Here is a 19,841-nt window from a genome sequence, read left to right on the forward strand (position 1 = left end):
CTCAGCCTGCTGTTCATCTAGAAAGTTTTTGTCCACTCTTGGCCAAAAAAAAAAAAAAAAAAAGTGGAGTCCAGTTCCAACCCTAGTGACTGAGACCTCTTATTTTATGCAAAACCAGTTTTTATGCATAACCTGATCTCGTCAAACCTGCATTTCAGTTGTCTGTGGTGAAAAACCCAATACTCGTCATTATTTTCAAAAACCTTACAAAATGCTTTTACTTGCAGGAACATTCTTCCAGCATATTAACTGTCTTGCATTGCCTTGCATTGCCTTATGTTCTCCATAAGTTTGAAGTTCAGTTTTTGCACTAGTTAGTTACTGCTAAAGAAATAATTAAAACATTTAGAAGATTTAATGCAATTGTTTTTACAAAATATTGGACAATGTTCAAAAACTGCCGATTACTGTGGTACTTCCTAATTTGATTTTGTTTTTCAAATTTCAAACTCACAGGATTAAGTTATTTTTTTGTTTTTATTAGCAGGTGGGTGGATGTATAGACAGAGTCAATCAAACTCTGAGCTTTGTTTTGTTCAGTTTCTAAAAGACTGTTTCTTCCAATCAGTATGTGGTCACACCACTAGGCTTTTCTTCACTGTGTAGAATCCTAGAATTTTCTTTTTAAACACAAACTGTAATATATATTCTTACTGCCATTTGTCACTACAAATAAACTCATTCAAGTTTATTTGAAACACAATTGCTGGTAATTTAAAAGTGGTTAAAGAAGCTTTAAAATACTGTTACCTTCATTTGTAAAAAACAAAACATAACTTTTTTATTTATTGTTGGAAGATTATTATACCTTGTTTTTTAGTTTCTATGTTTGACCAACAAATAAAAAAGAAAACAATAACAAAAAACATGACAAATCTTCCAATTTTACTTCTTTTATTTCATCAAATGTAATGCCAAATTTGAAAAACCAGTCAGGGGACGTGCAAGTGCTTTTTAATTGACAGTTTTTGCTTTAGAAGACCAAGTACGGTTTTGTGCAGGCTCCCAATTTTGTTTTTGCTTTGTCAGAGTTGCAAAAGGTCATGTAGAAAGCCGTTTGAGGTTTGGAAGGTCCTATTTTTACCGAATCTTTTTCAAGAATTTTATATCCAAATTTATCAAGAAAAGCTACGTTTCGGTATGCTAATTTTGGTTTTGCTACAAAATAAGAAATAAAACAAATAAACGTTGAGACACGTTTTTAAGATGCTGGAGATAAAACCCACACACATGTAACAGAACGAGATTTGTCTTTTTCTTTTAACTACAGAAAATATTGGTTGTCCCTAAGTTTCTTTCCCCCTGTATTCGGTTTGGGTTGGTAGCCCCTTCCTAATGCATTTTTCTTGGCTTAGCAATTTGAATCCTCATTTTATCTCAGTTATGTCCAATATTCTTTTATTATTCGAGATCTGTTCCGGAAAAATACAAAGACTTCAAATTAGCTGATTTCCCTCTACCACCCTCATAGAAGATCATTTGGAATGCTAACACTGTGGTTTCTATTGCTTGTTTTGGGAAAATAGTCAGATCTACAATAAATGGAGGTGGTCTCCAACCACCTCCCAACATCTTTTGGTTCCTTAAACACTATGCAACCTTGTTAGACTTAAGTACGCTTCTAATTAAAATGATTTTTGTTTTTTTAGCTTTTAATTTTACGTTTTTAAAGCGGAATTAAAAAGCCTTGTCTGGTTTTTGCACGTCCCCTCCTAGTTTTTATGTTTTTCTTTATGCCAATGAAATCCACCTGGTTTGGGTGGTGCATGCTCCTCTCCTGCCTAAGCTCTCTATGAAGATGAGGTCGAACTCCCTTGAAGGCCAATGTGAATTTAGGGAGAACCCTCGGGAAAAGGCAGGGGGGTTAAAGGAGCTGCAGAAAAAGTGTGCTAGCAGCACACTGTAACAACCCCCCCACCAGCACCACCACCACCACGCCAAGGAGTCCTGTTGAAAAGAGAAGAACAGCATGTTAGGAAAGGACACTGCTGTAACATATACAGCTTTATTTTGGGTACATTTACTTTTTTTACATACTGTAGTAGTGATTGTCTAGGATAACAACTCACCAAAATGTGAGACTCAGAAGGTCCTGCCAACTCTCTCTGGAGGAGATCCGCACACTGCATCGATGAAGGTCACAGCAACACCGACGAGTCCTGGTCACTGCAACGAGGAAAACGAGGCAGATCTTTCCGGAAGAGTCAGCATTAGCACAATCAGTTGACAGAGAACCCAGAAGACATTTAATGCGAGTGAGGAGCCAGTTTTCCTTTTAACTAATTCTAGTATCTTTACCCCATCTGGATTTTCAATTATACTATTCTACATTTCTTTTAACAACGTTCTGTCTTTTAATGTTGCCTAGTGCCGTGTTTCCATACATCCAACCAAAAGAAGACGGAAAAAAAGGGGTGTGTCCTGCAAGTTTGGGGTACTTTAACAAAACTGTTGGTAAACACGGGACCTAGTATTTATGGGAAATGCCACTTTTTAAACCAATTCCAATTTTAAATCTGCCTATGAGGTACTAAGAGTAAAAACTGAACCAATTTTCATTTTATAATATTGCCATCATCTGCCCCTACTTGCAGCTAAACTTTAGTATTTATCATTTTTCTTTACACTCTACATTTTTATTCTAATGTCAATTTAGGTTTAGGATTTTTGCTGAAATTTCTAAACTTTTTAAAATTTCAGACTTCTGAGTTCTCTGTCCCTGTGTGTGTGTGTGTGTGTGTGTGTGTGCATGTTTGTGTGTCTGAGTCTGAGTGTTTTCTTTTATCTGAGCCATGGATGGCGGAGGAGATCTTGGAGGTAGGGGCGCTGTTCTTCAGAAGTATTCAAACATGCTTGGAAAAAGTCTTGGCACTCTGGAGGAAAAAAAAAAAGTAAAGTAATGTAAATATTAAGGTCAGATAAGGTCAGAGCCCAAGCATCCATGCAGAGAAAGATTATTTCTTACCTTCTGACAGTTCACTGTCAATCATCAGATCCCCTTCGAGAAAATCTATTGTTGAGAAATCGCCGCGGTAATGGAGGGTTTCATACAAAACTACCCCAAGCTGCCACACTGTGGTTGATCCAGGGCTACAAAAACCTTTAAAGGCTTCTGGGGGGGCATTTATAGGAGTTCCTGGAAAAAAATAAACATTAGTCTTATTCATCTTCATTTTACATGTTTTTATTTGTTGATGCAGATCTTCTACCTGAAAATCTTGTAAGGATGGAATCTTTTTCTGCCATGCAGCTCACTCCAAAGTCTATAAGACGAGCTTGTGGTGTATTTGAGTGGGTTTGAATGAGGATGTTATCAGTTTTGATGTCTTGGTGGAAGATGTTTCTGTCCTCAAGGTCTATGGCTGTGCGAATTAGTTGTGTCATTATGATCTGAAAGAGATAAAAAAGAAGTAATAAGCTGAGGCAGCAAAACAGCATTTACAGTCGGCCTTGTCGAGATGCGTTCAGGTGGCCACCTCCAATGAAAAGTCTATGTAAATGTGCATTTTGGGCGTTCACCTTTAAAATTCTCGCTGCACACGTTTTTATGGCCGTTTTCAAGCTCCACGTGCAAAACGCACGGCCATTGACCATGTGTTGCAGGTCAAACCAGGTTGAATTTTGATCATTCGGGAACTCAGATTTAGTTGTGAAGGATGAATGACACCCCCCCTCCCCCTCCCCAATTCACAAAAGTTTACATTTTGTGCCCAAATCGAGAGATTTGCACCGCTTCAACATTTTGCACCAAGCCTCTAAAAGCGAAGAAGCCAGTGTGAACACCATGGGCTAAATGCGTGTTCAAGAAGCCTTGTTTAGCACGTTCTTGACCACGCATCACATGGCCAGTGTATATGTAGTAACGTTCTGAACCTGCTGAAAGCTACTTTTGCTCCTACATCGAACACTTAACTACTTTATGAAACAAGGTTGCATTGATTACACATTTCAGCTTCAGGAAGTTTCTGCAGAAACGGAACATCTCAAACCAACACAGACTGCACACGGGCCTACCTTGGCTTCTTCTTCTTGCAGTGTGCCTCCTTTGGTATCAATGTAATGAAAGAGGTCCTCACAAGGGATTGGTCTCTCCATGACCAGGACGATTTCTCTGCCTATGTCATACCAGTCCAACAGGGCTACTGGCGCTGCTTTTCCATCTGAATGAATGGATTCATCTTTTAACTTTAACATTATGGCCACTTCAGAAGGAACCATTTTTCCATTGCCATCATCCTGCAGAATCAAAACAAAGAGAGCATGAGGAAGAGAAGCACAGAAACCCATTTAGAGCAGAGATACTCAGAAAAATTTGGCTCAAGGAACTTACCATTTTTTTATGTGGGATTAAACATTTTAAAATGTGCTTGATGGCTACCTGCAAGACACAAACAAGAGCATTTCTGACTGTGAGATGACTGACAGCAGACAAACTGATTTAAATTTCCCCTCCATCAAAATATATTTTCATTCAGACCATGTAAGCCACAAACATCAACGGTCTGATTATAAATTAATGTATCCAAGTACTTTTCTCATTGATTTATAAAAAGTCTGTAGCTGATTTACTGTAGATGCATACAAAACACTTACTGGTAGGTTGTCAGATTTACGAAAGCAACCATATATGGATCCATAACCTCCTTCACCAAATTGATATTTTTCCACATATTTGGCTTCAAATGTATCTGAACACAAAAAAACAGAAATACAATATTAGTTCATTTATTATTTAAAATTATATTATTAAACATAAATTAACTGTATAATCAAAAGGAAAATGTTATACAATCATCAGACCTTTATCGGTAATCAAGTTGTCCCTCTCAGTTTTCTCTGAGGATGTTGCAGTTTGTTCAGCGTCACTGGAACTGGAATCTGAAAATGACAAGAAAAGGGTTTTCTTATTGCAGAGCTTTACTTTTTTACACCTCTAAAAAAGTACTACCCCTTTGTGGTATAACTTAAAGGCAATTGTTTTTTAAATATGTATTTTTGAAAAACGGGCTGTGAATTTTAAGAAGCAACCTTAGAAAAGTTGATCCACAGACGCTTGCTTTGATTGTAATAATTAAAACATTTCTTTAAATTAGTGTGAGTGCTTAGGAAATGTAAAATATGTTGATGAAAAATAGAGACATTCATTTGGTTGCAGTGTTAGCAGTTAAAGCAGACTTTAAAACAAAGGCAACTCGTTTTTACGTTTTGAGATAGTCTGAGAGGAGCATGCATTCTTTTCTAGTCCTTAATTTGTTATGACAGTTTTATTTTTAATTTTTTTTCTTGTCCCTCCAGAAAACCATGGGGTCTGTCAGCTTATTTACCTTTTAGAGTCGTTTTCCTCTTCTTCGGCTCTATTATTTCCTCTTCCTGTTTTTTTCTCTTTAGTGTTCTCACTTGGGTATTGTCTTGGGTGCTGGTAGAGGGTTGTGAAGGCTCAGATGCAGAAGACTCAATCGGTTCATGGTATACATCTTTTTTCTTCTGTGTCTTCTTTCTAGGGAAAGACTTCCTCTCAACGTTTTTGGTTTGTCCATCATCTGAATGATCAACAACAAAACAGCTTAATGAGTAAAGAATATATATTTTTAATCTTCACAGTTTACTGCTTGAGTTCACATCAAGTATATCAATGTGTTGGGGGCTTTTATTTGAAAAGCTAAATGAGTTGAGATGTTATAACAAAAACCAAAGTTTGTCATCGTTACGAAGCAAATGTGTAACTTAAGGTTTTGCCGGGACTCTCATTTATCACTATATTTTGGTTTGTCCTTGGCAGAACATTATTTGTTGCTTTTTACACAAAAACTTGAATAAAAAAATGTTTCCTTAGTTTTAATGTATGCGCCTTACTTTTCTCTTTTTGTTGTCGAAGAGTGTTGCTAAGCAACTTTGAAAACAGGGCTCTCTGATATCACTGATGTCATGAACTATTGCTAAGTTACACAGCATGTGACTTTGGCTTCTTTTTAGTGTTTATGTTTAAATTGATACATTCTGAAAAACACTTCAGTATAAAGCATTTTGGAAAAAAATTGATTTTATTACATATGTACTGTTGTGAAATGTTCGTTAAAGGTTTGGACGATTTTAAACCAGTGTTATAGCTCAGGAAATGCATAATGTTGATAAAAATCCATCATAATAGAGACATTTATTTGGGTGGAGTGTTTGCATTCAGCTTCAGAGCCATTTTACAAACAAATTTAGGACTTCAGGGTTTCTTTTGACAGTCGACTGCTGTCATGAGCTTTGAGGCCCACAAACTTACTCCAATGTCTTACAAAGCAGACTTAAAAATACCAGTAGCTCAACTTTTGAAAGGAGCGTGATAATCTTTATTTACCTCTCAGAGGAGTTTTCACCTTCTTTGGCTCTATTATTTCTTCTTCCTCTTTGTCTTCCTCTTTCTGTCTTTTTAGTTTTCTTACTGGGGGGTTGTCTTGGGTGCTGGTAGATGGTTGTGAAGGCTCAGGAGTCTCAATTGGCACCGGGAGCGTCACTTTTTTCTTCTTTTTCGTATTTTCAGGACTGGTCTTCCTCTCAACTTGTTGGGAAAAGCAGGATGAGTTAAAATATTATCATAGCAACACAAAAACCAATCTTTGGCATCTTTACGAAGCAAACATGTAACTAAAAGGTTTGCCGGGACTCTCATTTACCAGTATATTTTGGATTGTCCATGGCAGAATCTTTGTCCATGATCTTTCGTTGTTTATTACACAAAAACTTGCGTAAATCGCAAACCCTTTCCTTAGTCTCAAAATATGTGCTTTACTTTCGAGATCGAAGAGTGTTGTGGTTTAACCGTATCGCTAAGCAACTTATAAAGTGGGGCTCTCTGATATTAGTGATGTCACAGTCTGTTGCTAAGTTACACGGCATGGAACTTTAGCATTAGTTTACTTTTTGGTGCTTACATATGAAAAAGTATATATTCATATACTTTGATTTGAGTTATTTTCCTTCTTGTAACTTCTGATTTCAACCTCAAAAATGACTTCATTTACTCATGACTTGTTTTGAAGAACAACTTCAAAAAAACTGTTTTGTCTGTCACGTACTCATTTATTCTAACTCTAAAAATGTAAAGAAATATACATTTATTGACAATATATTGACTCAAATAGAAATATTTGTATTTATATATATATATAGAAATACAAAATACATTTTAATTCAAAGAGCGTTTCTGCCATCATTACCAATTGAAAAAAGGAAAAAAATGTTTTCCTTGTGCTGCTGATACAAAATGCTTCGTAATTTAAATGTTTTGAGTCGAAAAATATTCTAAAAAATGTTTAATTGATTATATAGATTTAATTATTAAGTGATGCAGAATTCATAAATATAAAAAATCCTCACATTTTTGTAAATTTTCCCTATAACAGAGGTGTTCTATAAAATAACTGTTTACTATCTTGTATGTTTGTTTGTTTTTTAAATTAATGTGATTTTGAAAATTAACTGTTTTAAAAGGCCTACATTAGGGCTGCATGATATGAGGGAAAACTCGTGATATGCGATATTAGTGATCAATTCTGTGATGGCGATATAACATGCGTACATGAACAAATAACAAAACTAAATAATAATTACTAAATAATTTCCATTTCACTGCAACAGCTTATTTTAAATAAGAGTTGACCCTCGTCTACATAGGAGAACATTTAGGGTTCCATCCGATTGGTCAATGATATAAAGGGATTAATGTGATTTGTTAAATACTTCAAGCTGCCATAACAGTGTTTTAGCACTTTTGAGGTAACCATTTATTGCAATTTTTGCAGTCTTTTGCGATATGTATTGTAGTATTAGTGTATTAGTGTATTACACAGCTTGCCTAGCCCACATTATGCTTTTATTAAGCCTTTCAGAGTAAGGTATATCCATATATATGATAATATATTACCTTTGGTACACTAAAGAACATATTTTTTGTGAAATTAGGTATTTTCAGGAGATTATATTCCTATGAGGAATTAAGACGACTGGATCTCTGAGGTTCCCCCTTTTCCCTCCTTGTGAGGCCCCCTGAGAAAGGGGGTGTGTGTGTTAGCCTGAGGGCGGTGCTGGCGGCGCAGACTCTTCCTGGAAGGGGCTGTTCCTCATGTGTCTATATCACCATATGAGAACCTGCTCGTTTTTGTGGTTTGGGATGGGCCGGTGCTCAGCGTGCAGGAGGAACACTTGAAATGCATGAATGGATCAAAATACCACTTTAGTGTTGTTTTTTGTGGGTGAATTACAATTATAATTCACTTAAAAGTTGAGTTTGCATGATAAAGGCTCTTTAAACATCTCATATTAAATGCTATGAAAGTAGTAAATATGTGTACTTTGTTTCTAGTTGCCAATGGAGACTTTGCAGGCAGCTCCTTCCGTAACGGCCGGCGTACCTACCTGCCAGCTCCCTGTCCAGACACCAGCAACATCAACCTCTGGAACATCCTAAGAAACAACATAGGAAAGGACTTGTCCAAAGTGTCCATGCCTGTGGAGCTCAACGAGCCCCTGAACACCCTGCAGCGCATGTGTGAGGAGCTTGAGTACAGCGAGCTGCTGGACAAGGCCGCCGAGACTGAGGATCCCTTCGAGCGCATGGTAAAGAAGCTGGAAAGCTAGATGTCAGAACAAATAGGAATCAGAGCAGGCTTCAATAACCCTTCACCCTGGCCTTTGCACAGAAAGCAGGCAAAGAACCCAGCATTCCTGATCTCTTCCAGCTTAGATTGTGGCTTGTTTTTGTGTCTGTCATTAATTGGCTCATGTTTGAACTCTCGGTGACTGTCAGCTCCATCAGTTCCTCTCTGGAAGGCACGTCGCCATAAAGCAGCTGATAGCCTCAGATGTGTCTTCTGTATCTGACAGTACGTGTAAGACGAAGCCTGTAATAATGAGACCACCCCCTCTGTGTGTTGTTTGGGCTCTCTTGACAGGTCCTCATAGCTGCTTTTGCCGTCTCAGGCTACTCGTCCACTTACTACCGAGCAGGAAGTAAGCCATTCAACCCGCTGCTGGGAGAGACGTACGAATGTATCCGAGAGGACAAGGGGTTCTGCTTTTTCTCAGAGCAAGTAAGTGTGCACAAGCACGGTCTAGGAGAAGGTGCGTTGGTAGAAAAATCAGAGTGCATCCTTACTCTTTGATAAAAATTAAGAAGTAACAGCTAATGTAGAAAAAAGTGTTTGAATGAGCATCGACAAAGGTGATAGAAGCAGATCTTTGAGCATTTTTGTAGTGTGGAGAAGGTTAAGTCAGACTTTGCTGAGAACATTGTATTCTTTTATTTATATGTTAGAGTGTTAAAGTCCCTCTTCGATCATCTTTTGATGTGTTACAAAAGTGTTCCAGTGGTCTTTCAACTATGATTATGCCGTTTTTAGCCAAACTCAAAGACCCATAGTTTCTGCTGAGAGCTCTCTGTTTAAGCAGAGCAGGAATGTTGTGGCCAACCCAACGTATTTTCTACGTCACAAAAAAAAAATCCTTTTTGAACAGCATTGTTTTGTCTGCTTCACAAATTACTGCATTGGCTGAAATAAGTTTATGAAAAAGGTCAACATCATTACAAAAGCATGATATATAATAATTATTATTATGATTAATAGTCATAATACATATATCATTATATTTCATAATTATAATTAATAATAATAAAGCAGTTTGAAATGCTTTTAGAGAAAACTCACCCTATTTCTGATGGTTTCATGACTCAAAGTTGTTTCCATTGGATTGTCTGGATTTTTAACTTCTGTAGGACACATCTTGACTCAAACGCTCGTGATGGATCTGGGCACACATTAACAGTCCTCATGGTTCTCATTTTAGTTAACTGCAAACATGATGCAGCACAGAGAAAATAATGTGGTTTTCTGTTCTTCCTCTGCAATAAGAACCGAGTTTGCTGCATCATTGCATCATCCGTCCCCTTATGGTTTAGAATATTCCTTAGAAAAACAATAAAATATGTATATTCCTGCTGCTGCAGCAAATGTTAAGATAATATTTAAAATATCCACTTTATTAAGTGTGGTTTGCATGTCAGTGTCATGTTAAAACCAGCTGTTTAGAATATTGATGGAATTGATCATTTGGGTTGACTTCAAAGGGTCTATACCATGCTATTCTTAAGCCTTGTAAAGTAAACTATAGCCACGTTTATGATAAATGATTACCTTTGACACACAAAACAATGATTTTTGATTAAATATGAGTCCTTTTCGCAGCTCATTTTCCTACCCGTAAGTAAAACGACTCAATCTCTGAGGCACCGCTCCGTGTGGTTGTCCCCCATTTCATTACGTCAACCTAGAGTCAGTCTCGACAGCGTGTCTGCATTTCATCCACAAAAACAAACTTTTGCAAAGATGCATGTACATATGTTGCATATAAAATGAGAGCGTTTTGTCGATCACAGCTAGTTTCTGGGAAAGTGGGTGTTTGTGTTAGCCTGGGGGCGGGGCTGGCAGTGCAGACTCTTCCTGGAAGAGGCGGTGCATCCCTGATCTACGTCACAATGTGAGATCCGCTCTTTTTCGTGGGTTGGGAGGGGCTGGTCCTCAGAGAGCAGGGTTGTGTTTTTAGACGATTACTCAGAAATGTGTGAACAGATCAAAATACCACTTTAGTGGGGTTTTTCATGAGGAATGAACATTGCAATACACTTCAAAGCTCAAAACATTGATTTTGCATGGCATGGGCCCTTGAAACTCCTCATCCAGAGTCTTTCTGGGATTTGGGACAAACTGACCAATAAAACTCATCTAGAGTTGGTTCCTGTAGCATCTAAGGTAACATGTAAGGATGGCTCCAGATCAGAATCAGCATTGTATGATTGTGACACAGCCTTAAACAAAATCTGAGACCAAAAACCTTCTTGACTTCTCTTGGAAAGAAACATTTGTTTTTATTACATTTTCATAAAAGTAAAAACTTGAATAAGACAAGTGGTCTGGATGCAGCTGGATAAGAATTGCTGCTGAAAAAAAAGTTGCCATTTGAAAGAAGTCATCACCTTTTGACTTTGTACTAAACAAGTAAAAAGGAAAGTGTCATCGAAAATCTAATCTTTATTTAGAAAAAACTCTAAACATGACAGTAGTAGCTCCTCCTTAAAGAATGTTCATCAACAAGTTTTTTTTTCATTCTTTCTGAACGATGACATAGCAAACCTCTCAGCCTTTGTCGGGTCCTTTTGTCTGTTTTAACAGACTCATACAGAAATGTGTCTGTACGATGTGCAGTAACAGGCGCTGCTGTTCTCCTCTGATCTTGTCTCACAGGTGAGTCACCATCCACCCATCTCCGCCTGCCACTGTGAGTCTAAGAACTTCACCTTCTGGCAAGGTAGGCCACCTCTCTAATTAGGAAGAAACTTCCCTCACGGGGGCTGCAGCTTAGCGGACGCCATCCTAAACCCGTTAACTGGCAGATTATTTTTTTATGTCAAGCAATAAATATCATTTGAAATAAAGCAGATGTCCTTCATTTCTAACGTTGTTGTTTTCTCATTGTCAAGATGTGAGATGGAAAAACAAGTTCTGGGGGAAATCGATGGAGATTTTACCCATCGGATCTGTAAATGTCATGATTCCCAGGTTAGTTCCTTACTGATTCTCCTGTGCGATAATTATCCACATTTTCTTTCTGCCGTTCTTTGCGTGCAGACATGACAAGGACTACAGTCGGTACAAATGCTGCTTCTAAACGCCTTAGTCACAACTGTCCCTATGGGTGGACATGGGTCAGAAATGTGCACATTTTAATTTTAACCCAGTTAATATGAGCAAACGTTGTAATAATATCATGGAGGAAACATACTAATTAAGGCGGATTATTGAATTAAAATATTACAGAGGCTTGGGGAATTGGAAGTAAGTAGTAGTTTTCAAAGCACTGTCAGAGCCTAAAACACGTTTTCTTTGACTTCCTTATAGAAGTGACATACTTCCAACACTGAAGGGAGGTCCAAGCTTCGGCCATGTGGAGATTTGCTTTCATCCCGCAGCTCTAATGGCTGATTTAATCATAAACCGACAGCGAGGACTGAATGCTCAAAGAGCGATAAATGTAAATGAGCAGCAAATGTTAGTTATTAACCCCATAAAATGAATATTTAAGGATTTTTAGGTATACGTATTGATTTGTTTTTTGACAAATGAGTATGAGCAAAAAAAAACTTTATGGCCTAACAATAGATGAGATTGTTATCATATCACATGAATGTTTCACAAATCCTAAAAAATACCATATTTTTGTAACAGATGACTCAAGAATGCATCACTAAGTCCTGTTTGGCTGCATCACTGCCAAACCATTGATCCCATTTAATTAGATTGACAAGTTTTGAGTTTCCAATTCGTCACAATTGGATCAGATTTCAATGTATTTGTCAACATTTTATTCTGAACTAGTTTTATCTGATTTATCAAAACCAATTTTAAAGATTAAAGAAAACATTTTCATTAATAAAATGATATATTCTTACTTTAAAAGTGAAAAGACTGCCTGAAAAAATAAATAAATTGCCTTAAAAGTTTGTGGATTTGATGATCATTTTTTAACCCAGCCCCGCACTCATGGAACAGATGATGAAGAAGCTCTTTGAGCGTTCTTTTCTCAGCTGTTATTGTGGTTTTGCAGGTTTGGAGATCACTATGAATGGAATAAAGTCACCACCTGTGTACACAACATCCTGAGCGGACGGCGGTGGATTGAACATTACGGGGAGATTACCATCAGAAACACAAAGAGCAGCGCCTGCCTCTGTAAACTAACCTTTGTTAAGGTGAAAACCGTTTACCTCACTGAGACATGAAGGAAGACCGCCACTCCATTATTTTACTGTTTAATCTGCTATGGGATCTGCATCAGTGACCTAAACTGTGTTTCAGGGAAACTACTGGAGCTCCAATGTGAACGAGGTTCAAGGGTTTGTGATGGATCAAGAGGGAAAAGTGATCCACAGGCTTTTTGGGAAATGGCACGAGGGCCTTTACTGTGGAGTCCCGCCTTCTGCCAAATGCATCTGGAGGCCAGGTAGGCTTCAGTTCTTCGGTTATGATGCTGAAAGATGCCTCAAAATTCAGTTTTTTGAGCTTCAGCAGATCATCCTTTGTGTTGATTCTCCTGGCCAGGTTCCATGCCTACAGACTATGAAATGTACTACGGCTTCACCAGATTCGCCATCGAGCTGAACGAGCTTTGTCCTGAGCTGAAGGATGTCCTGCCTCGCACAGATGCCAGATTCAGACCCGATCAAAGGCAGCTGCACACATCCCATTAGCCTTCAAATGAAGTAAATTCTGAATGCCAGTCTTACGTTGTGCTGTTCTGCTGCTTCAGGTATTTGGAGGAAGGAAACTTGGAGATGGCAGCATCCGAGAAGCAGCGCATTGAGGAAGGGCAGAGGATCAGGAGAAAATGGAACGAGGAGAACAACATCAAACACGAGCCGCGCTTCTTCAAGTAAGGACAGAGCTGCTAGGTGTAGTGTTGCAGGGCTTTACTCAGCGCAATAGAGCTTTTCTTTTCCTTTTCTAAAGCCATATGAGGAAGACTTTTAGAAATGAAACAAAAGATCATCTTCTGATCTATTCTAAAACCATTTCCAGTGGTCTTTTAACTATGATTATGCTGTTTTTAGACAAAATCAAAAACCTATGTTTACTAGGACATAGTTTCTGCAGAGCGGCAGTAGATTATTAGAAATTTGCCTCAGATGCCTGCTCGGACGAGGAGAATAAAGACATACGTGGATCTAGTCATCATCAGACTAGAGCAGAGTAGGGAGCTTGTGGCCCGCCTGTTGTAGCTTCAAAGTCACAAATGACATTTTTTTGCCTGCTGATTCACAACAATTTGAAGAAAGAAATACTCCAAAATACAATTTTTAAGCTTAATTTCCTCATATATGTCCTCCATCATCAGAAAAACGTGTTAAAAACACCAAAAACACCATTTTCATGGGAGTGGGTCTTTAAAAAAACCAAAGGAAAATGCAGGCCGTTTCCTGATCGAGCTCCGTATTCAAACAAAACAGAGATGAAAGATCTTTGTAATTACTAAAAGCACACTCAGGCTCGGGGATCTGCCACAGTGTATGTTACCATGGCAATCTGGAAATATGAAAATCAGATTTGAAGAATGGCTTTTACAGTTTATTAAGGATGCCACAATTCTCATTTGAAACCACCATCGAAGAAAATCATGAGAAAAGTGCATCTCTACTGCATAATAGTATGTTTACGTTGAAAGTGGCAAACAATTTGACTTATTTTAGGAGGGATCTTTTATTTTTATTTTTATCACACTACACCAGACTTGGTATAAGCCAACTGGAAGGTTTTTTGTCATTCTTACTTACTTATTAGCAACTTGATAAATTATTTTTCAGAATTATAATTTTTGTTGTTGTCATTTTGTAATACACAAATCGTATTTAGAACCAAAGCAAAACCCAAAAAGTGAGGTTTGAACTGAATCCTGGGGAAAGGGGTTTGTTGCATCTCTACAGTTTATGCTGCATTAAATGTAGGTTTCAGTGTCAAACTTGGCAGGATTTATATTACCAAAACGAGATTTGTTTCCCTTCAAGCGCTCCTAAAAATGCTGGTATTTTTGCGCATCCCTAGGAAAGTGATGGACACCAATCACAGGGAAAGATGGGTCTCCAACAACACCTACTGGGAGCTCCGCAAAAACCCCGGCTTCATCAACATGGAACCCACTGCGAACCTGTGGTAGCACGCGGATCTCCATCGCGGCAGAGGAGCATCACCTATGCACAACAAAGGGTCGGAAGGATCACCTGCCAGAAACGTCCGCGTGCATGGATACGACAGACTGAGCAGCCGGGGGGGGGGGGGTTTAGCGACCCGGCTGAGGTTGTAGAGGCAGAATCATCGTAACTTCTAAAGCTGCGTTGACGGGGCAACGGTGGAACCACTCCCATGTAGATGTTTCCTCGGCTCTTTTGACCTTCGAGCTTGTCCTTGCCTTAAAAAGACACCTGTACAAGCCGCAGCATTAGGCGCCTTTTAGTTGAAGCCATTGGATTTTCAGCAGCAGATTGGTTAGACTAGCCCTTGAAGTTTTAATTTCCTACAATATCCTGCATGTTTAGAGAGAAGCTTTCACTGGCACCTGCCGTTATTTACTGTATCATCAGAAACTGTAGTAAAGAAGAGGTATTTTTATAAAATATCTGGACTTAAGCGAAAGAGAGCATTACGTGAACTGGCAGATTTTATTTATTTTTGCTTTTTAATACTGTTGAATCTGTGAGTTGAAGTTTTCCTCAGCTGGGGAACAACTCATTCGAAGTTAACTGCAGCATCAGAAACACAGACGGCATTTTTAATGATTCATTTTCAGCCAGCGGCTGGAGTAAACATGCGGCAGAAGGTGAACGCATTGAAACTCAATGCACAGATCTGCCATTATGCCATCCAAACCCGTCCAATATCCAACCTCAACCATCTCCTTTGAGTCACATGGTTACAGAGACGCCACCTTCTGTTTGTAGTTATTGGTGGAAAAAACAGCAAAAATACAAAGAATAGACGTGTTTAAGTCAAAGAAGTTAAAGTTAAAGCCCCTTTAGTTATTAGAAATTTGTTCTAAACAGTTGACCTCTCAACTGGGGAAGCGGTGAGGTGCTGACCGCCTCGCCCAAGAACCATTTGGGGATTTAACCCTCCCAATCCAACCTCTTGATACTGAGTGGAAAACAATGGTTGTATATATATTGTTGCTTTAAGTAACGTTCCTAAGTTTCGCCTTATAGAAATTTTTAAAATGACAATTCAAAATTCTAGAAAATCTTCTAAAGTGTTAAAAAAATAAACACAGGAAATATAGAACCAAAACATTTATTTGTGAAGATCTTTTATGTCTAAATGCACTTATTTAATGACAGCCCCTCAAAAAATGTTCAGTGCAATAATCTGAAGTACATCCATCTGATTTGTTTATTTAAGAAAAAAAGATTTTTAGAGTAACATTTTCTTAAAAGAATCCTAAAAAAGTAAATGTACATTATTCTGTCAAAGTTTTATTTATTTTATCCTCCATCTCATTATTTATTAAAATTATGTCATTGTCTCCTTTCTGACTCACTGGAGCCCCCTACTGGTCACCTTTAAATGGCAGAAGAATTTGTCCATGAATCACTCCACAAGATTTTCCACTCATCAACCTTTGCAAATCACCAGGTAGCTGTTTGAAAATGTCTATATTTATTGCAAAGCAGTCAAGCTTTAATGTTTTTCAGAGTAAGTTAAAATAAAAAAAGTTAAAAAAAGGTCATTTTTTATGTTCTGCAGGGTCAGGACGCTGAAGGACAAAAAAAAAGATACTGTGTGAAGCAGATTTATCTTGTGTTTTCATACAGTACTGTAAACCAAAAAGTTACTGCTTCTTTGCATCTTCAACCATGTTCATTTCCTAAAATTCTTGTGCACATGAATTTTTAATTTAGCAGCTAACCAACGCTCCAACTCTTCAGTTTCAATCGCTGTGCCTTAATGCATTTAAAAATGCCTCACCAACACACAACTGAAGGGAACCCCACACAAAAATGATCAACTCCACACCCTCCTCACCTGCAGGCACGATGATTGAAGATTCATGGACAGGTTGAAAGTTTATTATTATTATTATTATTAACCTGCTTGCAGAGTTGAAGAGGTGACTAAACCATCGCAGCTGGACACCGAGGGAAGAGGCTGTGCTTTGCTTAGTGTCAGTAACATAAAGTCAAAATGTAGTGGAGGGAAAAGAAAACCTCACGCTCTCTTCAGCCATCATTCCACCTGCATGTTTAGACAACTTAGCTTGCCAATGAATGTTTGCAAAGCCTTATGGGAAAAAAATGGTTTTGTTTTGTAAAAATTGGAGACTTTTTGTTTGGACTGAAGCACTATGTCAGCTGAGTTTCCTTGGTTTCCCGATGGGTCCCCCCTAAAGTGCAATTTTAACAAAGAACATATCTTTCCATGAACACGGTACACTGCTGCTGCATAGTGCTTGTTCTAATAAAAGAGCAAAACTGGGGAGGAGTCCGAGTGGTTTCTATGTTCAAGTGCTAACAACAAATGTGGCCAAAAGCTGCTTGATGAACATTAGAAAGAAAGAAACATCCCAGATTGTTGATCCCTCTTTACAAATGTCATTTCTTAACAACTAGAAAAACTATATTTCCTGCATAAAATGTTGATGTGAACACAAAGAACTGAAGCTATAAATGCTGATTTTTAATTTAGCCCTAAAGAAAATATCGAACACTGAAATAATAAAACATTAATATTACATTATTTATTGCTAAATTGGCTCAAGGATTTTGACACAGAAAGTTTGATTAAAACAAAACAAAACCTAAATAAAAAATAAACCTAATATTTAAGCCATTATTTAAAAAACAAAACTCTTGGATCATTGCCTAAAATTTAACTAACAACATTTTATACGATAATATAAGATGAGCTTTATTTATCCCGGTGTGGGAAATTTCAATTGTCACAACAACTCAAAGGATCAAGCATCAAGGGGAAGGAAATAACATAAAATGATACAACAATTAAGAATCTATAAAAAATTAGAGATGTGTTTTGTATGACTGCAGTACGGCTCCTTCTTACATTGAGGGTGCAGCAGTCGTCATGCTTTTAAAAAGATTTGACTTGAAGAGCCAAAAACTCAGCAATGGTTGACAATGATAAAAACATTTATACTTTTTCCTTTAAAAAAATGTATCTAATGAGTTTTGTACCTTAAGTAGAAATTTCACAAGCTGAAAGCTTGATCTTTTTAGCTGAAATTATTTTTTCTCTCTAAAAAAACTAAAATTTAAGCATTTAACCCTTGAGCTATCCTATGACCCCACCCTTACATTGACATGTTCTCCCTACCATGACAAAGTTGGATAAAGGTGAACAGGCTGTCATGTAATCCATGGACACCAGTGAGGTTCACAAATCATTGAAGAAAAAAGGTTCAGAGCACTGTCTAGTGGGTCTAGATGACCCAACGCCCAATGTTAAAGTGCCTAGGAGAGCACAAGGGTTAATACTTTTCATATTTGATTTAAATTGGTCTAATATTTCAAAAACTATAAAAATGCACAGACTCAAAAAACACAAGCTGGAATTTTCCATAGAAGCTGAAAGTTTGACGAAGAAGAAGAAGATTTATTAATCCTGAAGGAAATGAAATGTCAGGCCTGTGATTTTACATACTGAACACCTATTGGAAGAGTCAGAGGAGGGTCAATTATTATGAAAGCTACCTTAATGTTTATGCTATATGACATACGTCTAGATCAGTGGTCTGCAATGTTTATGACATGAAGTGCCTATTCAAAATTCTCTCCTTAACAACTTAACAGCTACTATACTGCCAACTCTAACACAAAGAAATACAAAAACCTTTCTATTATATCTGAAATTTTATGTACTGTAATTCACTAACAGCAGGTCAAATAGCTTCTTAAAACCTATATTTTTTCATTAACTCAAAAAGTACTTTCATAACAATATTGCACAAGGAAAACAGGCCAAAGTTGACATAGTATTGCAACTTTGTTTTCTTGAAACAAAAAGTGCTGCATTTATAGTCTGTCATGCCTACAGCAATAGGACTGACTACGTCAGATCAAAATACCACCAATATTTCTAAGAACTTCACAATCATTAACATGAAAAAATAAGCGTATGCTTTTGGCTTATTCATTCTTTGTTACATAATGAAACAGGGCCTGAGTAACTTAATGGAAGTTAATTCTGTCTTGGTCCTTTTATTGCATCTAAAATTAAAATACTTTTTTTTTTTCATTAGTTTGCTAATTATAGTAATACACGTTTTCCACAAAAGGACATCACACTATTCGTTAGTTTTAGCACCAGTAAATAGAGTGGTGGTCGGCTGTAGTATTTATTTTAAAACATGTTTATATTTCATATTGACATTTGGCAGAACAGGAAGAAAGTCTGGGTTTAATCTGACTTTTCTTGGTCAGTTTTCAAAAAACGAAAGTCAAAACTTCATAAATATCAAACCCGATTTTTTTTTTCAAATTCGAAAGATACAGAGGACAGATCAAGTTCTTATTGTTTTTACACCCCTGTGTGCCAAGAGAAAAAAAGGGCCCTAGGTTGCTGGGTTGCTTGGGTTTGAGAATGATTTTCTACCTCTAAATATTTTGAAGGTGGACTGAAAGGCAGAAGTGTTTATTGCTTAAACCTTTCATGGACTTATATATGTTAAAAGCCACAAATACCCTTGTGAATCTAAATTTTGAAGAAAAAAACAAAGCAACATTGTAATTTGTCTTTTTAAACCAACAACTGTATCAAGGCCAAACACTCTAATACCAGACAGCTTAAATATAATGAATAAATGCAAAACTTTGCACACAAAAAAGACATTTTAAAATAATTGTAAAACTTTCTCAAATAAGTATTTTCCCTATCGAACTCTATTTTAATGTAGCAACTATTTTTGTAAGGATTGGGGGAAAAAAACATCTATATAAATAACTGGGATATAGTCCCCTAATTTAAACTAATTTAACAAGTTATGATCTCTTAAGAAACTGCATGAATCAGGCAATTCCTTTTTTTTTTTGTTGATTTTTGGCCCTTTTTTCTCTAACAGCTACAAACCTTTCATATCAGAAATGAAGTACGTTTGCAAAGCGTGCAGTGATGGCTCCTCAGAGAGAAGCTGCAGCCTCACTGCAGCCTTCAGAGTGACCATCAACAGACAACAGGACACATTCATCACAAGTAATTGGCTTTATTTTTAGGCTTTGTCATCAATATTGAAGCGGTAACTCTGTG

At 37.3% G+C, this 19,841-nt stretch overlaps 2 protein-coding genes across 3 annotated transcripts in view; one reads left to right on the top strand and one right to left on the bottom strand.

The window, feature by feature from the left end:
• The window catches only part of osbpl6 (oxysterol binding protein like 6), a 50,957-nt gene extending 33,900 nt beyond the window's left edge, over positions 1 to 17,057 (top strand). For both annotated transcript variants that reach the window (XM_023950705.1, XM_004081932.4), the window contains 9 exons: positions 8,351 to 8,604; positions 8,940 to 9,077; positions 11,286 to 11,349; positions 11,522 to 11,600; positions 12,646 to 12,790; positions 12,897 to 13,041; positions 13,140 to 13,266; positions 13,348 to 13,470; positions 14,637 to 17,057. In XM_023950705.1, coding sequence (XP_023806473.1) covers positions 8,351 to 8,604; positions 8,940 to 9,077; positions 11,286 to 11,349; positions 11,522 to 11,600; positions 12,646 to 12,790; positions 12,897 to 13,041; positions 13,140 to 13,266; positions 13,348 to 13,470; positions 14,637 to 14,748 — 1,187 coding nt within the window. In that variant the 3' untranslated portion in view covers positions 14,749 to 17,057. The remainder of the gene's footprint in view (positions 1 to 8,350; positions 8,605 to 8,939; positions 9,078 to 11,285; positions 11,350 to 11,521; positions 11,601 to 12,645; positions 12,791 to 12,896; positions 13,042 to 13,139; positions 13,267 to 13,347; positions 13,471 to 14,636) is intronic.
• LOC110017377 (serine/threonine-protein kinase pim-1-like) lies at positions 878 to 7,079 on the bottom strand. Its single transcript, XM_020713034.2, has 11 exons — positions 6,663 to 7,079; positions 6,347 to 6,547; positions 5,325 to 5,540; positions 4,801 to 4,878; positions 4,594 to 4,688; positions 4,331 to 4,378; positions 4,015 to 4,236; positions 3,210 to 3,390; positions 2,966 to 3,136; positions 2,070 to 2,873; positions 878 to 1,947 (listed from the first exon to the last, which is right to left on the bottom strand). Exons 1-10 carry the CDS (start codon positions 6,700 to 6,702, stop codon positions 2,782 to 2,784), a joined length of 1,344 nt encoding a protein of 447 aa, XP_020568693.2. The 5' UTR covers positions 6,703 to 7,079; the 3' UTR covers positions 878 to 1,947; positions 2,070 to 2,781.
• Positions 17,058 to 19,841: the final 2,784 nt, after the last annotated feature.

The sequence above is a fragment of the Oryzias latipes genome, chromosome 21 (genome assembly GCF_002234675.1).
Source record: "Oryzias latipes chromosome 21, ASM223467v1".
NCBI lineage: Eukaryota > Metazoa > Chordata > Actinopteri > Beloniformes > Adrianichthyidae > Oryzias > Oryzias latipes.